Source organism: Archocentrus centrarchus, chromosome 1, assembly GCF_007364275.1.
Source record: "Archocentrus centrarchus isolate MPI-CPG fArcCen1 chromosome 1, fArcCen1, whole genome shotgun sequence".
Lineage (NCBI taxonomy): Eukaryota > Metazoa > Chordata > Actinopteri > Cichliformes > Cichlidae > Archocentrus > Archocentrus centrarchus.
Window position 1 is genome coordinate 28,015,415 of NC_044346.1, and position 22,304 is coordinate 28,037,718.

The 22,304-nt window shown below is 38.5% G+C and overlaps 1 protein-coding gene across 3 annotated transcripts in view; it reads left to right on the plus strand.

Moving 5' to 3' along the window:
• The first annotated feature begins 802 nt into the window (after positions 1-802).
• The window catches only part of sgcz (sarcoglycan zeta), a 180,922-nt gene continuing 159,420 nt past the window's right edge, over positions 803-22,304 (plus strand). For all 3 annotated transcript variants that reach the window (XM_030738415.1, XM_030738431.1, XM_030738422.1), the window contains exons 1-2: positions 803-847; positions 4,377-4,586. In XM_030738415.1, coding sequence (XP_030594275.1) covers positions 803-847; positions 4,377-4,586 — 255 coding nt within the window. The remainder of the gene's footprint in view (positions 848-4,376; positions 4,587-22,304) is intronic.

Genomic DNA, 22,304 nt, shown 5'->3' on the forward strand with positions numbered 1-22,304 from the left:
TGTCAGCTTTCTCTTGTATTTTCTGTTCTATTCCCTAAAAAGCGGGGCTTCATGATGAGATAATATAAGGGTTATTGTAGACTGATCTTACTGTAGGTTTGTCATATACACCAAATCAACCACACCAACCCCATCATGCCGGCAATTTTGTTCATTAGCGTGCTCCCTCTAATAGCTGTAGATGAACTTGTATTAGTGAATATTTGTCAATAATAAAAGTCAACGTTTAGAAACCTCAACACCACATACAACATAGTGAAAATTAAGCAGACTAACTGAACTGATTGAACTCACTAATGGTATGCTGTAATGTATCAACAGTGATGTGGCTATAGTACTTTTTTGTTTTTACAGCTGTCATGGCATTATGATATTAATAAAGTTAGGTCACACTGCGCAGGGTCTCTAGGCTGTGGTGCACTATAGGATTGATTGATGGCTCTCTTGTCAGTTCAATCTACGAAATGCATTAGAAGAGAAAGGGAAGGATGGATGAGTGTAGAGCAGAAGAAGTGAGGGAGAGAAAAGGAGAGAATAAAATTGATTGGTTAGCAACAATGAGAATAAAACAAGAAAAACAATGAAGTGAGCAAGAAAAGGAGGAAAATAATGTGTGAAATTTATTTTTTAATAATAATAATCTATTTTAATAAATATATAGAGCATTTTAATAGGTTTATATATGTCATAAGCTTAATTTATGCTGTTTTGCTTCAAATTATTTACTAAAGCAGGAAAAGCACATTTAGCTAGGATAATACAAAAGTATGAGTGAAGGAGAGGTGAAGAGGAGAATAAGGGCATGGACAGAAAAAATAATTTAAAAAATGAAATGGAAGAAACAAAGGCCCAATTTTCTTTTGGATTTTCTGTAACAAAAGGCCGTGTGGGTGGACAAAATATTTTGTCAGAGTTCCGAGTTAGACTGATAACCTTGGACAGCTCTGAGTGAAATGAGCAATAAATACAGCGTAAAGACAATGAGTGAGTCAGTGACAGAGCGTATTGGAGGGCGTTTACAGTAAATCATGCAGTGATAAATTACACAGTCACAAAACTGGCCACACACAATTAAGGAATGACATTGTGCAATTGACTGCCACCTGTTGATTGAAGAAAAAAAAAAACAAAAACCACTGGTTACATTAGTTCTTTTACTAAGTGACAGTGTTGCCCCAGCACGATGAAACACGTGCAAAACTGATACATACACACCCACATTCAAAAATATCTGTGTGCATCTATTGATTCTTATTGTTGATGCATGCAGGAAAATGATAAGCATTCTTTGTCAGCACAGAAACCTTCAGCATATAACAAACATATCAGCACACAGCTACACACATTGTGCTATTGATTAAGTGTGGAATTCAGAGATAAAATGATCAGCAGCCCATTCCTCTCTCCTATTCTACAGCAATGCTCTGCTATTGATTCACATGCATTGTGTCTGCACAGACTGAATAGATGCACCCAAAAAGAGAAACAGCTGAAACTACTAAGGCTGTTGCAGGAGAATTCCTTCACTGGCTAAATATCTTTAATCAATTAGCCCACTTGACAAATATTAAGCCCTCATTGCACTTGGCATTAAAATTTGCATCATACCCAAATTGTGCTCAGATATGAATCAACTGAGTTACATTTTGATAGAAACTTGAATGCTCGTTTTGTATGCACATTCAAAGTAGCTTCAGCTTTCCTTTGCCAAAAAGCAGATTGCAAAAAGTATCACATCCTTTCATCACCTCATTGAAATCTGGTATTCAGTAGTGTTTTTATTATTTTTTTTTTCCTCCATTCTAGCAAATGTTGGCCTTTCAAATAAAAAATAAAAAATCACACATGGAATACCCACTTTAAATCCTTGCTCTGTATTTAATGGTGCCAAAAGCATTTCTGCACATTAGTCTAAATTTTTGTTGAGTTGCTCTTCACTCGATCTTGGGTGCCTTTCCACCTTAATTTGACATGCTTTTGCTCTGTCTTATCACAGTTCATTCATGCAGTATTTTTGTTAATTCAGGTGGAAAAGGAAAACACACATATGAGACAGAATGATGTTGCTGAAGTGACACTATTAGATTTCAGTAAATTACAGCAAGAGTTTAGATCGGATTGGTTAATCTCAGTTTGGTTAAAAAAAATTTTTCAGAGAAAATGATATCCTAAAATTTCACACTAACTATAGGCAGGTTAAATTTCCATTTACGATAATCTCAAAACTCTTACATATCTATTGGATGTACTATTTTTTTTTATGTATAACCTTGGATAGGCTGGAGTTGACTGTGAATCCAATCAAAATGCTATTTAATGAATAATGTAAATTTCCCTTACACTTCATCTTTACCTTTAGTAATCTCTAGCAGCTTGAGAGGCAAGACCATATAGCTCTCTATTAACTGGAGTCTAATCCTTAATGGAAAGGGAAAGAAAATAATGCTGTTTCACAAGACTTCAAAATAAGTCTGAGAAGCTGGAGCCTATCCCAGCTGTCAGAGGGAGCCAGGCTGTCATATGGGGAGAACGTGCAACCTCCACAGAGAAAGGTCCCGGCCAAAGTAGATTCAAACCCATGCCCTTCATGCTGTGAGGCAACAGTGCTAACCACTGCTCCACTGTGCTGCCTATCAATCCCTCTTGAGGCTGATCTGTTAGATTTTAAGTGGTTGCTAAGGTTTTGGGTTTGCCTCTTTGGTGTAAGAAACAGGACCCCTGTGGAGACACCAATAACAAGTTGGTAGTTTTAGACTCCTGCCCCCAAAAATGAAACAATAAAACTTAGATAAGCCAAGCTTGCATTTCCTTTTTTTTTCTGCAGGCGAGGCAAAAGTCAGCATTTTTGTTTATCATCAAGGCTTGTTGGGTGTCATCATGTGAGACCATATAGAAAAAAGGCATTGCAGGGGGGAAGAAAAATCAACAGTCAGTGAGGTGTTAAGGTCATGCAGCCTCAGCAAATAAAGACTTATAATGTGTGTGCATGTAGGTGTGTGTGTGTGTGTGTGCGCGTGCATGTGTGTGTGTATTTGTGTCCATGTGTGTAAAGAGAGAGACTGATAAAGAGGAAGACAGCGATGTGCAAAAGTGAGATAGGAGGTGAATTAGGGAGAAAGTAGGAAGGAACCAAGAGGGAATCTGAGGTATAGAGTGTGGGGTAAAAAGAGTGAGAGAGTTAGAGAGTCAGATGGACAGAGATAATAGTGCCTTGCAGCCAGTGTCCATATCTCTTGCCACCAATGACTCCAATTGCTGCACTACAACTAATGGACTGTCCTCCTGTACCATCTTATCTCCCCTCTCTCTCCATCCTCCCTTTCTATCTTTCAGCACTGAATGCTCTGCTATCTTTCCACTTTACAGCTCCACCTCTATCTCATTTTTATCATGCTTTGGACTTACTCTTTCTCTCCCCTGTTATCTCACTCTCAAAACTCTCAACTGCTTCTATTCTTCTTCTTCTTTCCTGTCTTATGTTTTTCATTTTTTCCCATCATTCCTTCCTCTAAAACCTTGAAAGTTTAGCTTCTCCTCTCCCTGCCTTTTCTTAGATGCCCTACACAAGATGCCCACTTGTGTCCTATTAATATAATACGTAATAACTATTAACATTTTAAATTATTACTTACATTCTTTTCCAGCTTTATTCATAGAGTTTCATAACTTAGGGTAAATTTTTTTAAAACGAGCTGCAGTTACAATCAATACGAAATCTGATGTAGAACATGTGGATAAGCCCAGAATACCTTTATTTTACAGGGTAAACTGTTGAGACCATTTATCTTATATATTTGCTTGATTTGATTGTATTTTAGGGTGCACCTGTACACATGAAATATATGGTTATATGGTGTACTACATAATAGTATGACTGTTGTTAAGTCTTTAATTCTGCCTTTTTTGTTAATCAACAAAGCACTGGGGGTGGGGGTTGGGGGCAGAGTAAATAAAGTGGACATCTGGAATTTTAATGCAACAAAGTAAGTGTCTCTCCAACTGAAGCCATCTGATATATGTGTAGCTTACCTATGCCTTAAAAATGGCCGCAACAGCACTGACTGAAAAAGGGAGGAATATATGATTGCTTCTTTCAGACCATTTCTTCCTACAGTCATATGCTTTCTCTGTAGTGCTTGTCTAGAATCTTTGCAGAGCTGAAGAAATGCAACCTTCACAACAAAAGGAAAAATGTGTACAATATTCTACTGGGGTGTCTTTAGCTGACAAATAGTGGCAATAAAACTTGTGCATTTTCATTCCTTAAAAAAATTGTCAGCATAGAGATAAGCTTCAAATAAAATGTAAGAATGACAGAAATTTCTCATGAAGATGAGTTAATGTAACATGTATTATTAAATTTGTGTCTCTCTCAGATGACCCAGGAGCAGTATATCCTTGCAGCACAGCCCAACCCCCTCCACCAGAGAGGGGCTTCAGTTTGTGGTGCACAGGTTTACCCGGCAGTGGGAATCTATGGCTGGAGGAAGAGATGCTTGTACTTCTTCATCCTCCTCCTCCTCGTCACCATGATTGTTAACCTGGCACTGACCATCTGGATTCTCAAAGTCATGAACTTCACTCCGGTAAGAGGCGTGCGTGTGTTTATATCATTAAAGTGCCAGGATGTTATATGGGCTTGTGTTTATGTGGGGGTTTATGTGAAAAATCTGCCAGAGTTCGTTTGAAAGGCTTGCTGTAATGTATGTAATGTAATGGAACATGGGAGTGATGGTAATTTACAAGAATGTGTGCATATGCGTGTGTATGTGCGGAGTTGTATTGTCTTGTTTTTGCTCTTGACTCTATATGTAGTTTGTTTATTCAGACCTGTACTATATTGGTTATTTATTTCAGTTCTATATTGATTAAATTGAGATTCTCTTTCTCTTCATGTTGCTGTGACCTGTGAATGTATTCAACCATCACCCATTTCTGTGTCAAAAACTGCCAAAGTCTGATCTTACTTTTTCAAATCTGCATCAAATCTGCATCTCGGACAAATCTCGGACAAGTTTGCACTAACACGACATATTTGAGGATGCGCACTCATCCACTCATCCCCTGAACATGAAATCTCCTGGACCCAAAAGAACCCCTGCATACTGGCTAACTCTAAAACTATAACACTTTGGATTTCGTGTTTGAGCAGGGGCTATTATGCCACTGTGGGACAACACAGCAAAGTGATCCAGCATAATTAGTCCAAACATTCAACAAACACTCATCCCCAAACCTGTTTTTATTCATTATTTATTCAGTATAGCTGTTATTATACTTTGCTTTCATTGTGTTTTATTAATCCTGTTAAGATCTAGGTGCCGTTTACACGAGACCGTTTTCATTTTGAAACGGTGTCGTTTTGATGCGTTTCGGCCTTGCGTTTACACGACAACGGTGTCGTTTTGATGCGTTTCGCCCTTCTGTTTACACGACAACAGAGTGAAAACGATGTGTTTCAGAAACGGGGTCCAGAGTGGAGCGTTTCAGAAACGCACCGGCTTGCGTTTTCGTGTAAACACTTGAAACCGGGGTGATTTGAAAACGCTCGACTCGCACATGCGCACTATGGTTGCGACGGCCAGTTTTTCGCGCACGCGCAAACTGATAAACAGTACTCGCGGATTCACGAGTGCTTCTTATGCTCTTCCTGTGTTTTTACCGTTTTGTAATTCAGCGTTGTGTGCAGCAGCGATCCAACCTCATCATCGGTCCACACAAAACCTCTCACATTGGCCGTTTTTTAAGTAATGAACAATTTGCCGCACTACCTACTGTGTCACTCCACGCATGCGCGTCTTGCGTAAACAAACTGCAAAGAGAAAACCAACGCCAACTTGTGGCCTGGCATGGGAACTACATCGTTTTCATCGTTTCACATGTCCTCGTGTAAACGCGGATCGTTTCTGAAACGCCATCGTGTAAACGAAAGGCTGAAACGCATCAAAACGACACCGTTTCCAGTGAAAATGGCTTCGTGTAAACGGCACCCTAGGCTTTGCCTCATGTCTTGCTTTGTAAACACTTTTTCAAGGGCTTACAGCATTCATACATGTAATATCCCTTATTGCCCTAGGGCTGAAGAAACTATACTGTGATAGTAGAATGCAAATGAGGCAGAATTTGACCCCTGTAAACCTCTCATAAAGTCTTTCCACATCATGCCTTATGTTTCAACAAGTAACTTCAGAATATTAAGATGGAGAAAACGGGGACTGGGAGTGCAGAATGGTGAATGGGTAAATGATATGCCTTAGGGTACACAGCAAGCATGAAGCATACAAGAGATGAAGATATGTCATAGGCAATATAGTGTGAAAAAATAAATACATAAATAAAACAGAGGCCGATACAAATACTCTCCCACAGATAATCTCCAAAGACTTCTACTTCAAAATAAATACACATAGTCTCATAGGAAAATAATTGGTTCAACTGCCTAAATCTATGCATTATCAGCTTAGTTAGCACCCATGGTGGGTGCTAAGTAAGCTGATCTCTGATTGGCGTCATCTCAGTGAATCTGAGTCAATGAGCTGGACCCGGGTGGTTAATTATGCTAAAATCCATCCCAGATGGCTGTGCTCCAGTTCCAGTGAGGGAAATTTTTATATTTTGTTTATATGTAGCACTAATTATCGAGTACATGGATATATTGTACTTGAGAAGCTTGCTTAAAATTCACAAAGGAGCAGATGACATCATAGTGGCAGTGTGCATCTTTTATATATCATCTATGAATGATGCATAGGGGTTAAGTGGAGAAGCAGGTTTTCTTGGCTCTGAGTAAGTGAATGTAATACATTAAACACTAATAAGAAAAAAGGTTGTTAAAAGAATTAGAAACATGGATGTTGTGGAAATGGGAACTATAACTGCATTTGCCAGTCTATGAATGTCATGTGAAAATGGAATCTGTGAAATGCATTATGTTTTCTCCAAAATGTGTTTTTTTTTAATTATATTTTTATTTTAAATGCATGATTCTTGAAGGCCCTGGAAACATGTCTATTCCAAAACTCTTGCTGGGGAAGTAGGTGGATGAGTTGACACATAACATCTAGAGTCTGATATTTAGTCACTGATGCAAAATTTGCTACCAAAGTATACACTAACATATACTAGCCTCCAATTCCAATCAGAGACTGAATTCTTTTGGATCAGTTCAGGTCAAATTTTAGCAAAAAGCAGCAAGAGAAGAGCTGAGTAAAGAAGGGACAAATGTGATACTTAAATCTGTAATTAAATAATACAAACATAGGTTTATGCAACATCCAGGCTAAGACGTAGTGTGACTGTGTGCCTCATTAGTGTCTGCTTAAAGAAACAACAGGAGCTAGAGCAACACAGTGCATATACAGTATTTTTCAGAAGTAGCTGCAGTATTTATTATTTTATCCTTTTAAAATTATCACAGTAAACATGAATGTATCATTAAGCAGATTCAGAAAGAGTATATATTAACTTGTTAACCCACTGTTACAATGCATTGGCTGTTGCACTTTTCCTTTACAGAACAGTTCAGTAAGTTTGTGATTGACCTAGAGAGAGCGAGAGCCACGGTGTGACTTCACAGCGAAAAGAGAGGCGCTTTGTAATTGGAGCGGAGGAAGGTTACAGTTAGCAATTTAGACTATGAAGCATCAGTCTAACAGCAGTATGATTTCCCTGTCAGCAGCCAGCTTTAAGCTGGTTTCTTCACTTGATTTAAAGGATATAGATCAACATATGAGTTGGAGCAGAGTAAAGTTACAGTTTACACTGTGAACTGTCAGTATTATCTGCAGTTTTGAAGTACAGTAGAAGACCTCAGGCTCTTGCTAATTTCCTCTAAAAGCATTATAGTATATAAAGGAATGTACAGTGTAGAAGTTGAACTATATAACCAACTAAAAATTCTTGCAGTGGAGAGGATTGTTGTATACTGGAAAAATCAGAATATATTTTTGGAATTTATAATGATTTACTAATTTCCCTGCCAACAGCAGTTGGTTCAGAGATATGGCTCAACATATCAGATTGGAGTGAGCAGTTTGTTAGTTTATAAAATAAAGGAATGATATAATAAAAAAGCAGCAACATGGTCATGCAGCATCATTTTTCATGATGACTATAATTTATTTACAGGAAAATCATTTTCTCTATCTTCAGTTCTGTATCATATTCCGATGCTTACTCGAAGATGGGTATCTACTGTATCACAGTACCTCACTGGAATTCACTGAGCTCCTGAGAATGAACCATTCTTCAACTAATATTTGTAGAAGCAGTCTGCATGGTTTTATACACCTGTCACCGCAGAAGTGATTGGAACACTTGAATTCAGTGATTTGGATGGGTGAGTGAATACTTTTGGCAATATAGCATAAGTTCAGAAATAACTAATACATATCATTCAGCCACACCATTAAAATCACTGGCCCAATCTTGCATAGGTCCCCCTCGTGCTTTTCTGGAGGTGTCCTGTGGTGTCTGGCAATGGGACACTGGCAGCAGACTGTCTGGGGTGTTCAGGTTGCAGGTTGGACCTTCTGAGGATCTAGCTCATTGTTTTTGTTGCAAAACAAAAATAAAATTGTGACTAAAAAGATTTTGGAACCACTGTTTTAAAGAAACTGAAAAAGACCTGTAATATACTAGTATTCAATACAAATTTTAAGTAGCCAAAGTGAATTTCAGACATCTAATTGAGCTTTTTCAGCCCCGGTTGAGTGCTTTTTCATTTCAGATTAGGTCAAAAATCAATTTGAGATGTCATTCATGTGCATCATAGAACATATACATTCACCCTAAACCTTCTTACTATGCTGCTGCTTTGCGTCTTCACACCACTGATGCACAAACCTCTTAGTATAGCATTGTTTCCATCAGAAAGCAGCTCCATTGTGTTTTGGAGCATTTGCACAGCTGAATATTGCAAAGGCTGCTATTATTTTAAAAGGTATATGTGATAATAAAAACTCCTACACTTACAAATTCGGAAAGATCAGTGCACAGCTATATTTCCCTTCATGATTTCAAACTTCAAATCTGGCTACAGGGAGCTGCTTCCTGTGTGGCTCAGTGATTGCCATTTCCACCATCACAATTCAAATCACATCTAAATGGCCACAGTATAATGATGGCCTTTCTCAAACTTTTTGTTTTGTTTGGAGTTGCCAGATGTGACTGTCATTGTCATGTTTTGAGGAGAAAAAAAAAGAGATTTGCTTCCAGAGAGACAGCTTTGGCAGTAAATTGGAGAGCAGGGACTGGTGGGGATAGAAGTTTGTGTGTGTGTGTGTGTGTGTGTGTGTGTGTGTGTGTGTGTGTGTGTGTGTGTGTGTGTGTGTGTGTGTGTGTGTGTGTGTGTGTGTGTGTGCGCAAAAGAGAGAGAGCAAGCAAGGGAAGCTGGGAGAGAAAGAATATGCGCATGTGTTTGAGTGTGTGTGCCAGCAATAATTCAGCAATTGTTCACGCTCATGTGTGTATGTTTGATGTCTGTGCCTTTTCATGCCTGTGTGTGCTGATACTCACATGTGATTGTGTTTATGTTCTCCCCTGAGTCCTTTGAGCCCTCATGGCAGAGAAATTCAATTTCAGTTGTCACTCACCAATCAACCTGCCTAATTCCTGTCTGGACTTGAGTGTGGTGTGTTTGTGTGCCTGTGTCTGTGCTAGAGTGTGCACTGTGTAGAATTTTTTATTAACTCAATACCTGCTAATTCTACAATGCCTTGTCTCAGCATAATGTGATTTGTAGTGTGATGCATTGTGTGTTTCCAATGACATTTTATAATATTTGCATAAATTATTAAAATACTCCAACATGAAGTCATAAACCAGATGTGATTTTGCAACACTGAGAATTGCTTTTTAACTCAGGCCTTTGCTCAGTGTGTATGTTAAAATAACAGAATTTATTGTTATAGTGCAATTGAAGCTCCTGAGCTGAAACATTTCTATGTAACTTTGGGCAGCAGCTTTATTCTTTAAGCACACCGAAGAGATAAATAGCAGATGAATAACTATAAAACTGTCAGTGGTCTCTAGTTTGTTTCAGCATTCATATACACACACAGGTTATAAGCTTTTATGATGGTAAGAGTTTACTGGCAGTGAGTGCAGTGGGCTTTTATTATTTTTAAGTCCTGATTGGCTGCCAATCAGTGGGAGCATAAAATAAAACCGTATTCTTGTGGTACTTCCCAGATTAGTGTCACAAAAGGTTTTAAAACAACAATTGGAAAATCGATAAAAAATAACCAGCATTAATTAGCAATGTGGTTATAGCTGCATAAACAGTTTCAGACAAAAGAATACAACAGGGAATAAAATCGGCCAAAACAGTTCTAGCTTATGAGTATCTCGTAAAACTAAGGGAACAGACAGACTATAGGTCAGGGTTATCAGCTTTCATTGTCTTTGACTGGGCTGATGTGACTCCCAATAATGGCTTAATTTTGTTGTCCACTTAGCCAATTTACTTTAACCCTCTGTCATCCATAAGAGCCCAGCCAGTCACTCTGCAGTTCTCCATAAAGGCCTGCAGCCAGCTGGTAAGTTTCTGGTTTATGTATACACTATATTTTATACCTAAATAATACTTGGCAATAAATCAGGAATTAAAAACAGATACGTGTCAATTAAATATTTTGCAGTAGTTTACATTTTTGCCTCCTATTCACCTCAAATGTTCTGGCTATCATCTGTAGTAAGTGTCCACTGCTGTCAACATGCTAAGTGTGAAGCGTAAATGTTTATTTACTCTTGAGAAGGCTGTAAAACATTGTGAAAGGAGTTTGATGCATGTCGATGAGTTAATTAAGCTCACGTCTGATCAATTACAGTAACACTGAGGTGAGTTGTTGAGGATATCCTGAACTCTTCTGTCAGGAAGTGTTTTTGTCGGTTCTAGCCGCTGTTAGCAGGGCGTTACTGAGACTTTCTATCAGGACACCCATAACCATGCTTATACTAACAGTAATATATGGCAAATATGAAGGCAAAAATGTGAAAGGACAGGGAATGGCATGGTTATTGTTGGAAGCTCACAGGTTTATATGTTTGCAGTTTCTTAATACTGTACTTGCATTAACCTCAAATATATTGCTATGACAGACCTGTCGATGCCCTCGCACTCATTGCATTCTATCAGCATTCTTTCTGCTCTGCTGCTTGCTTATTTTACAAAGCAGTATAAACAATTAATATTTCCTGAATTCAAACTCAGGCTCAGTCACTTTTTCACATTACTTGGACATTGATGAGATTCTGAGTTTTCTGCTCAGTTTTTCATCTGCATTCCAACTCTTCTTTATATATGAGCTCTTTGTATCAGACTCAGAGATTCTCAGCCTTGATGTCACCCTTTCATGAATGTGTGCTGTATACTGCTTTAGCGTGAATTCCAGAGTGAAGATTTGAGCAAGTTTCTTCATTAACTTGAGTTTTAGCTGCATACCAAGAGAAATTGTTTAAGCCCTCATGTTTGATGCTGATATCCGTACAATGAATTAATGTAAGACATTTTCAAAGGGTCTGATGTACAGTCAACATGTATATCAGATTTTCTGAAAGCTTGTGGAATGTAGGATCACCTGTAATGCTTGCAAATACAAATAACTGCACACACTTCACATATCTTTTGCATAATTCCAATTTGTAAAACTGAGTATTTCAAGTCTTACTGGTTTCATATTGTATTATACCAAATTCCCTTGAATTGCATGCTAAATACTGTTTAATGTAAATATAGTAAATAAAATGTTCTCTGTTCAAAATGCATTTCTGTTCGTCTACAGTAAAACACAGCACATGTGTACAGTAGGTGTTTCTCAGTCAAAATACTAATAGAATGCATCACTTGATGCTTTCAGATTTTATTTGTTACATTCAGTCATGTGTATTCATTTTATGTCACCATTATTTCTGAAAAAACTTTATTACTGGCAAATTAAATCTGAAATTTTTACTTAATCCAGAAGTCGAAGTTCCTATTTCCTTGCATGAAAACAAAGGTACCAATGTTGATACGTAAATAAAGATGTGTTGTTCTATGCCAAATGAGATTAAAGGGATGAGAGAGAGTGGAAAGCTTTCTCTGTCTGAAGCATTTAGTCAGTGCTCTTTAGCAGAATGTTTTGAATTTGTCATTTCCTTCAGGCAAACACGGCAATAGGTACATGATCTCAATTAGTGGATGGGTGGATGGATTGCTCTTTGCTGTCACAGCTGCATTGCAATTTATGTTGATCAGGTGTGTGTGTGTGTGTGTGTGTGTGTGTGTGCGCGTGCATGTTTTTTCAGACAAGGGTTGATATTGAAGGCTTAAGTTTCTTTACAAAAAACTAATCTGAGTGATTAGTGTGGTAAAGAGAGAGGAGAGAGGAAAACAAAGGAAGGTTTGAGTGAGAGAGGCAAGAAGGGAAGATGGTGAATGATGTATGGAAGAAGACAGAAAAAGGAAGGAGAGGGAGTGAAAGGAGTAAGCATGGGTTCGTGTGGCTTAAATAGTGTCCCATCATCCATTCTCAGCTTCTTTTTCCTGTCGGCTGCTTCTGAGGTCCTTTGGGACTTGGAGAGGTGTCTGTTTCACTATCTCATAGAATGGAGGGGAGTGGATCATGGGTTGACAAAGACAGATGTGGGAAGCTTGATGGCTGGCTGTTTAGGTGTAGCAATGTTTGATGCTGATATATATATATATATATATATATATATATATATATATATATATATAATATAGTGTGTGTATGTGATCAAAAAGTTCAGAGAACAAGTCCATAAAAAGCAAATGCCTCACCTGATATATACTACATTGCCAAAAGTATTTTCTCATCTGCCTTCACACGCATATGCACTTGAGTGACATCCCATTCTTAATCCATAGGCTTTAATATGATGTTGGGACACCCTTTGCAACTATAACAGCTTCAATCCTTCTGGTAAGGCTTTCCACAAGGCTTAGGAGTGTTTTTATGGAAATTTTTGACCATTCTTCCCAAAGCATATTTGTGAGGTCAGACACTGATGTTGGATGAGAAGGCCTGGCTCGCAGTCTCCACTCTAATTCCTCCCAAAAGTGGTCGAGGTCAGGATTCTGTTCCACACCTAACTCATCCAAGTCTTTATGGACTTTGCTTTGTGTACTGGTGCACAGTCATGTTGGAACAGGAAACCGGCCATCCACAAACGGTTCCAAAACAGTTGGGAGCATGAAATTGTCCAAAATTTCTTGGCATGCTAAAGCATTAAGAGTTTCTTTCAGACAAGTACCATTCTCCTGGCAACTGCCAAACCTAAACTTGTCCATTGGATTGCGAAATGGAGAGGCGTGATCATTACTCCTGAGAAAATGTCTCCACTTCTCTAGAGTCCAGTGGCATCTGACACATTGCATTGCGCTTGGTGATTTAAGGCTTGAATGCAGCTGCTCAGCCATGGAAACACATTCCATGAAGCTCTATATGCACTTTTCTTGAGCTAATCTGAAAGCCACATGAAGTTTGGTGGTCTGTAGTGATTGACTCTGCAGAAAATTGGCGACCTCTCCACACTACGCCTTGTGTATCTCTGGACCATTTTCTGCATAAAATCTATTTTTAAATCTCTTAATGAAAGTCCTGTCATGCCCTCTGATACTTGTGTCTTGGCACTGGCTCTCCTCCACTGTGACAAAACAATGATCCTTCAACTTGAGATGAAACCACAAGGAGGTAAATCTGGAAAATGATGCAGTTGATGAGTGAAGAATGTTTATGTGATTAAAAAACTCCAGTATTTTCAGTGCCCTTGGAGGTGGCACAAGATGGCATGCTGGCATGCACCACAGTTAATATCGTTTACTCTGAATGTTCTCCCTCAAGTCCAGTGTCACCCTAGGAGACCACTTCACGATGCACAACCCAGCAAATGGTGAAAAATATAATGAGTACTCTCCTGGTCTCACTCCTCACCTGAGGCGCTGCCTTTGGCCTTGGAAACTGTGGACTCTGTAAGAGAAAACTGCTGAAAACTGTTTGAGCGGAACCTCCACACAAAAGTCGACTTAGTAGGAAGTTGTTTCTTTTCAGCACAAGTTTAAAGTCTACTGTGAAATTACAGAGTGCACAGTGCAGAGGGAGAGATCTAAAAATGGCAGTTAGGCAGGAATCTGTCTGGACATGTTCAAACAGATGACCATGAATGGGAGATTAGGTACATTTAAAGCAAGTAAAGCTTTACATTTTCACGACCCTCTTGTGTGGGGTAGGTTACAGTTGAACCCACATGAGCCCCCAGACCTGCTGTATTCAGCTCCTTGTTTAGACCACCCACTATCATTGTGGCTCTTCACACCTGCACTCTATGGTCACACACATATAGTCACACATGCATGCACACATTTTTCTCACTTTGTCAGTAACAGTGCAGACCTCAGATAATGGAAGAGTCCAGCATGAAATACCTTGTCATATGGTGTCACAAAAACCTGCACACACAAACAAAGAATAGAGTTAATGTGGCATATCCATCAGACAGCTGCCATACCTGATGTTTATCTCTCAAATGGCCAGTACACACACAAATCCACATACTGTACACATCTCACATACAGAAAACATAAGTAGGGTTTGATAATTTGGCTATTTTTAAGTATATTTTGCCAAAAAAAATCACTGTAAAAAACAATAATCATAATAATCAGATTTTTTCCTGGCTCAAAGTAGGCCTTTGTAGGTAGGTGTAGTAGGTGTAGTAGTGATTGTAGTAGGTGATTACGAACAAATTCATGATTGGCCCTCATAGATAACTCACTTAACAGGGGTCTATGCATTTTTGAGGGGGGATTATTTCTAGCCATTTAATAAATGAACTCTGTGCAACATAATGGTGCAAAACTCCATTTTCCAACTCCAAACTGCTCAGAAACAGCTTGTGAAAGACATCAAAAATCCCTGAGTGTAGACTTACCCTTCAAAATTGCCAGATCCTAATCTGATTAATTATTCTCAGGATGCAGAAGAACAAGACCAGTCCACCAGGGCCCCATCCCTGCAATTTACATAGCCCAAATGATCACCTCTTAACATCCTCGTGCCAGACACCACAGGAATCATGTAAATACCAATCCATTTACAGCAATAGGGAACCTGCACAATATTAGGCAGATGGTTTTAAATGATAAATGAAATTTGTAATGTAAGTGATGAGATTACATGAGCATCGTGAGGCACTGTGAACACAGAATAGTGATACTCAAACTCAAAATTTTAACAGAGCATCTTAGCATTGTCGCCACACAGTTTGACAATTTCTGAGAAAATCACTTCAACAATGAATGCATAGCACCAGGGGGAGGGGGGAAACAAGAGCAAGAAGACAAAAAGAGTCTCCTTGATTACTGCTTTAAATCTCTGTCTGGACAGAACAAAGATATCTTTTTATAGAGTCAGCAACATTTTAAGTTTAAACTCAGAGAAAGGCAAGAAGTTTAACATTGAATCACTGTGATGTGTATTTTTATGCATAGACCCAGGGGCATTTTTGCCTGTTCAAGAAAACCAAGGAGTATCTGGGTGTGTATGTGACATTTCAATGTGAATCAGTCAGCAGTTTAGTCCTGGTATTTCCAGTGGCAATATGTCAGACAATAAAAAAAATAAAGAATATGCACACATAATCACTGGAGACCTCTTGGTTGTCTGTCGAGCTCTATAAGCTCAGTATGTGAGCGTTTGCACAATGAAACGTGATTGTTCCATTTTAGTGTGTAAGTGTGTCTGTATTGTATGTGAAAGCAAAATGCCCATCAGTCAGCAGTTTTAGCCTTGTTATCATAGCTGGCAATCTACCAAAGATATAAACAATGATAAATAATGAACGCACACTCATCTTAATGGACTTTGTTTGAGTGTGTGTGTGTGTGTGTGTGTGTGTGTGTGTGTGTGTGTGTGTGTGTGTGTGTGTGTGTGTGTGTGTGTGTGTGTGTGTGTGTGTGTCAGAAGGAGAGACTGAAATGGCACATTTGTTTGTGTGTATCTTCAGGGAGATAAAGGTTTGCTGTTAACGTTTATGCTGACATGCTAGGTTGTGTGCATAGATGTTTGTACTTTTAATAGCACAAGGAGAGCTGGAAAAGACACTAAAATCTCTACATTCACTGTGAGCATCTTTTCTGTTTCTTTTGTTACTCTTGTTTACATCTGCAATTACAATTTTCCACATGTATATTTTTAATATCTTTCTTATTGTGAGATAAAAGAGTATTTGTGAATTAGGCAATGGGAGCAAGGGGCAGTCACATATAAGAGGGGGAAAATGGCTGAGATCATTTTAGGTTGAATCTCTCTCTCTTGCACATTGTGTTGATAATGATTGCAATAAATGCATAGGCATGCCTGGGCATATTGTACTAGCCTCCAAACTGAGGTTATGGAGAGATGCTACCCAATACACACTTGTAAATAGGCATTTACTGTGGCTGTGGCACTGCTGTTGTACAGCTGTTACTCTGATTCTGCTCCCAGGGTTAAAAATCCCCATCGGACTAAAAGCAGAGAAGTTAAAAAAAAGGCAAAGAATAAGAAAAAAAGAGAAAAAACTCTCAAACTTTTTGAAATAGGTTATATGTTTTGCAGTGGCCTATGACTGTGAAAAAAATCTTAAAACACATAGTAGCTGAAAGTATTAACAACAGACCAATGCATTTATTTGTAAATTAACTGGTGTCATTTTGTTGTATGTAAATGACCCCTCATATTGCTTCTCATTACCTTTTAATGAATTTCCTAACTTAATCAATGACAAAATAAACCAAAAAAGGACATAAACACATTTTTCTCACTTTGTATGTAATGTACGTAAGCACCATACTTTGGTGATTATGACTGATTGTACGCCTCTTCATAGACAGACACAACCTTTGGATGCCTGCGGAGGAGGATTACGCTGTCACTCAAACAGTCCACAGGTTTTGTATGACATTGAAATCAGGGCTCATTGCTCTGGCAGCTTTTCTGGTGGTCCACCCTGCCTCCAGCATTCCAATGGCATGATCCAAGTCAGGTTGCCCTGGTCATGGCATTCTTATAGATGTAATTTTCTCCAAACCTGTGGTGCCTTCTTATAGGGTTGTTTGACAGAGGAGTGGCCATTTGGGATTAACTGGATCAAGGCATTGTGACTTCTTCCCCCAGATTGTGTTTTGAGACATGGGACAATAATCAATCAGGCGTGGCCAAATCCCACATGTTGGGAATTATTATAAAGGCAACCCTACATGCATTTGTACAACAAGTTTTCATAATAGAGAAAAAAAATCCTCTTCCCAAATTGGGCCAAAAATAGAGTAGGTCATTATTAAATCCTCTTTGGCGCGTGGGGGGGCTCTGCCGGGTGTCGGGCTGCTCTCGGGCGCTTGGGGCCTCGGGGGCCGCATGCCTGGCTCGTGCTGGGGGTGCCGGCCTGCCGGGGGGGGTGGGCTGCCCGTCGTCTCTGGCTCTCTGGACTCTAGCCCCTGGATTGTGGGGGTTCCGTCTGTAGCCTCCCTCCTTCCTCTTCTGGGGAGTGTACGCGGTTGCCATCGGGATGTGTGGCCCCAAGTCTTCTGGGCTCCTGTGCTGTGGATAGCCTGGGTCCCCTGGGTCCTTCCCTATCTGCCTCTGGATCGCGGGGGGCATGGTTACAGTTTCTCGCCCTCATTATCGAATACATTGCATGACAAAGGCGCATACACACACATCACTACAAACAATAAACTTGTGTGTATGTGTGTGTGTGTGTGTGTGTATATGTAGGTGCATATGGGTGTGTGTATGGATGTGTGTGTGTGTGTGTGTGTGAGTATATCAACCCCTTTTATTTATTTATTTATTTTTTTTTTTTTTTCTATCTCCTTTCTTCCTTTTCTCCCCCCCCCCCCCTTTTCTCCCCCCCACCTCTTGTTCTTGCCCCTTCCTTGTTGCCTGTCAGACTTGGCATGAATAACTAAATAAAAAGATAAATAAATAAAAATAAAATTGCAAACATTAACAAGAAGAGCCTATAGGAAACATATAGAGCTGTTCTTGTCAAAGCAAATATGTTTGGTACATCAGTGCATTCGGATCATCATTCCGATTGTGAAAGATGCCAGACATGACAGGCTAAAAAAAAAAAAAAAAAAAAAAAAAAAAAAAAAAAATCCCTTAAGTGTATATTAAACAAAATCAGCTCTTTTTGAGATTAGTAATGGATATGGACACCAAGCAGTGCAGGCTGAGGGCCATGAAGATCCTAAAACAGCCCAGCCTCCCCGGACACTCTCTCTTCTCCCTGCTCCCATCAGGCCGGCGTTACCGCTGCCTGAGGACTAAGACTGAAAGGTTGAAGAAGAGTTTTTACCCACAAGCCATCCGTCTGCTCAACTCTGAGCCCTAACTGGACTATTATTGCACAATGTAAATATTATAATCTATAATTCCATGTAATTACTTATTTGTATTTTTATTCTTCTTATTTATATGTGTGTTTTTATGTGTGTATATATGGTTGCAGGTACAAAATACATTTCACTGTGCATTGTACTGTGTATAACTGTGCATGTGACAAATAAACACTATCTTATCTTATCTTATTGAGTCTCAAAACTGAGTGTAAATACACAAACTGTATATCATCACACCAGGTTTAGATTGCCAGTTTTACACCTTTAGGTGGTGGGAAAAAAAAAAAAATTTTTATGAAAATATTTAATTTAGGGAAACATTTAACAGATGACCACATGAAATACTCCTAAGAAATCTGGGTGAGCCTGGTAAGTGAGCTGCACTTTAGCTGTCACTTTGCAGTAAATTCCTGAGCCACTAGTCTGCTCAACCGTCATATGTCTTTCTTTATGCATTAGCAGAAAAGAGATAGATGTGATATGATGGTTAACTGGTATGGCCTTAAAAGCTATCATGAATTGGTGTCAGATGTATTCCACATAGACTGAACAGATGCATTCTCTGTTCCATTGTGCATTAAATGATTTCCAGAGGAGATGAAACTTTAAAAATCCCCAAGGGGAAATTGGATCATTGCAGCGGCAAATGAGATACAGCAAAGGAAAAATAGGGTTATAAATAAGAATAGAGCCAATTACATGATATCAAATATAACATAAGATAAATGCAGTGCCTGAGCATATTCAGCTCTGTCAGGTATAATACAGTAGCAATTATGGTGTTACCAAATATGCCACCACAAAACAAAAAAAACCCAACTAATTTTATATATATATATATATATATATATATATATATATATATATATATATATATATATATATACACACAGTGGGGGAAATAATTACTTGATCCCCTGCTGAATTTGTAAGTTTGCTCACTTGAAAAGAAATAAACAATCTAAGTTTATGGCAGTTTCATTTTAATGGAGGGACAGAGAATATCAACAACAACAAAACATCCAGAAAAACAAATTACATAAAAGTTATAAATCGATTTGCATGTCATTGAGTGAAATATGTATTTGAACTGTGGCACACAAAGATTGGTTGTGTGCTTGTGTGGCACACAGCTATCAATCAATCAATCAATCAATCAATTGTATACAGATACTCCTGATCTCAACTCATTATTTATATACAGTGCACAGAATCAGTTTCTTCCATTCCAACATCTCCACCACCATGGGCAAGACCAAAGAGCTGTCAAAGAAGAAGAAGAAGAAAAAGAAGAAGAAACAGCCTTTATTGTCCCACAGAGGGGAAATTTGGGTGTAACAGCAGCCGCAGTTATTATAAAGGATTACAAAGGATATTACAAAGGATGTCAGGGACAAGACTGTAGACCTGCACAATGGCTGTAATAGGCTATGAGGTCATCATTAAGAAATTTGGTGAGTAGGAGACAATTATTGGTGTGATCATTCAGAAATGGAAGAAATATAAAATGACCATCAATCATCATGAGAAAGGTGGTGGATCAGCCCACAGCTACAGAGGAGCTTGTTAATGATCTGAAGGCACCACACTACGCTCGAATGGATTGAAATCTTCCAGCGCTCGCAAGGTCCCCCTGTTCAAGAACGCACATGTACAGGCCCACTTGCCAATAAACATCTAAACGATTCAGAGAAGGCGTGGAAGAAAATGCTATGGTCAGATGAAACTAAAATTGCGCTTTATTGCATCAGCTCGACTTGCTGTGTTTTGAGGAAGAGAAATGACCCAAAGAACACCATCCTCTTCTGTAAAGAGGAATGGGCCAGAACCCCTCTTGAGATGTATGCAAACCTGGTGACCAATTACAAAGCTTTTACTCCTGTGCTTGCCAACAAAGGTTTCTCAACCGAGTCATGTTTTCGCAAGTCATTTATTTTACTCAATGTTACGCAACTCAATTAATAACTTTTATGTAATTTTTTTTTTTCTGGATTGTTAGTTGATATTCTATCTATGTCTCTACCATAGAAATTAAAGACTATTCATTTCTTTGGAAGTGAGCAAACTTGCAAATTCAGCAGGAGATTAAATAATTATTTCCCCAACTGGATGAAAACATAAGTAAGAACATATACTGGCAGTGTGAAATTTACTTTCCATCTGATAACAAAATCTGTCAAAACATTTCCCACATTGAATATACTGATTAATGCTGCCGAGAGAGACTTCACTTCAATATATGTGATCAAACGTGGTCAAAACATATTAACAGAGTGCTCCAGGGCGAAGGGGGATATTGTGAAAAAGACATGTTTTACTGATCTAGCATTCCAAGTTTTTAATTTGGTCTTTTGACATTTTCATGTTCAGTATTTGCTGACCCTTAAAACAATATACTATTTAAAAGTACATGTCATCGGTATCATCTATTATATTTACTCACCAGTGATGAAAGTCTGGCCAACAAGTTTGTACTTTCAAATGTACTGATTCATACCTTAGGTTTATGGAACCCTTTTCTGCATTTTTACTCTCAATGGTGCTGGTGGAGGATCAAAGTGTGGACTTCGGGATTACTAAAATCAATGCACACGTTAGCTCACATTCTCATGCTGTATTTCTATATTTCTTTCATCACTCACCCTGTATGATTTCTTATTCATGATGTCCTTTGATTTCTCTCTTTGTTCTTGCGCAATAAGGTGACTTAGAATGATCTTTGAAAGAAAAAAAGGTTTGACTTTCTGCCAAGTTTAAATGATTTGTAATCTTTTTTAAACTTTCTTTTTCCTTCTTTTCGTTTTCTAAGAAAACTCGGATGTAGGTGTCTTTTCAATCATGGTGCCTTAATGCCTTAATATTTGGACAGATACACAATACTGTGGCTCTTCAAATGTATACTGGTTTGGCTTTATTTTAAATGGTACTTGTATTTAAAAGCACTGTGCAGAAGTTACATAAACAATAAAATAAGATAAGATGACAAAGCATAACGCAACATAACAAAGTCACATGATGACAGAATCATTTCTGAGTTTTAAAAAAAGCACAAAACTATTTCACATCTAACCAAGTCAAGAACACTGGAGGAGGTAGATGTATCATTGTCAAGGTCTACAATCAAGAGCCTTCAGTAATCCAAATACAGCAATACAGCAAGGTTTACAGCAAGGTTCTGAAAAGTATTTGTTGCTCTGATTAAACCAAAATTAACTTGTACCAGAATGATGGGAAAATCATGGAAAAGGAGAGAAACGGCAAATGATCTGAGGCATGCCACATTATCTGTCAAACATGGTGTAGGCAATGTTATGGCATGGGCATGTATGGCTTCCAATGGAACCAGTTCACTAGTATTTATTGATGATCTGACTGCTGATAGAAGTAGCAGGATGAATTCTGAAGTTCACCGGGCTATACTTTCTGCTCAGATACAGCCAAATGCTGCAAAATTGATCAGATAACACTACACAGTGCAAATGGATAATGACCAACGCATACTGCAGAAGCAACCTGAGAGTTTCTCAGAGAAATGGGATATTCTTAGATGGCCAAGTCAGTCACCTGATCTTAACCCAATAGAGCATGATTTTCAATTATTAAATACAAAACTGAATGTATAAAAACCCATAAACAAGCAACAACTGAAGGCTGCTATAGTAAATGCCTGGCAGAGCATCTCAAAGGAAAATGATGGAATGTGATGTCCATGGGATCTAGACTTCACAGTCATCCAAGTATTAAAAACAATCTTTATATTTAAAATCACATCAGTTTATCTAATTATTTTTGAGCCTCTGTAAATGGGAGCTGTGTATAAAAAGGGTATTATTATTATTGCTGATTTTCTTGGCCAGGACTCCCTTGTAAAAGAGATTTTAAATCTCAGTATTATTTTCCTGGTAAAATAAAGGTT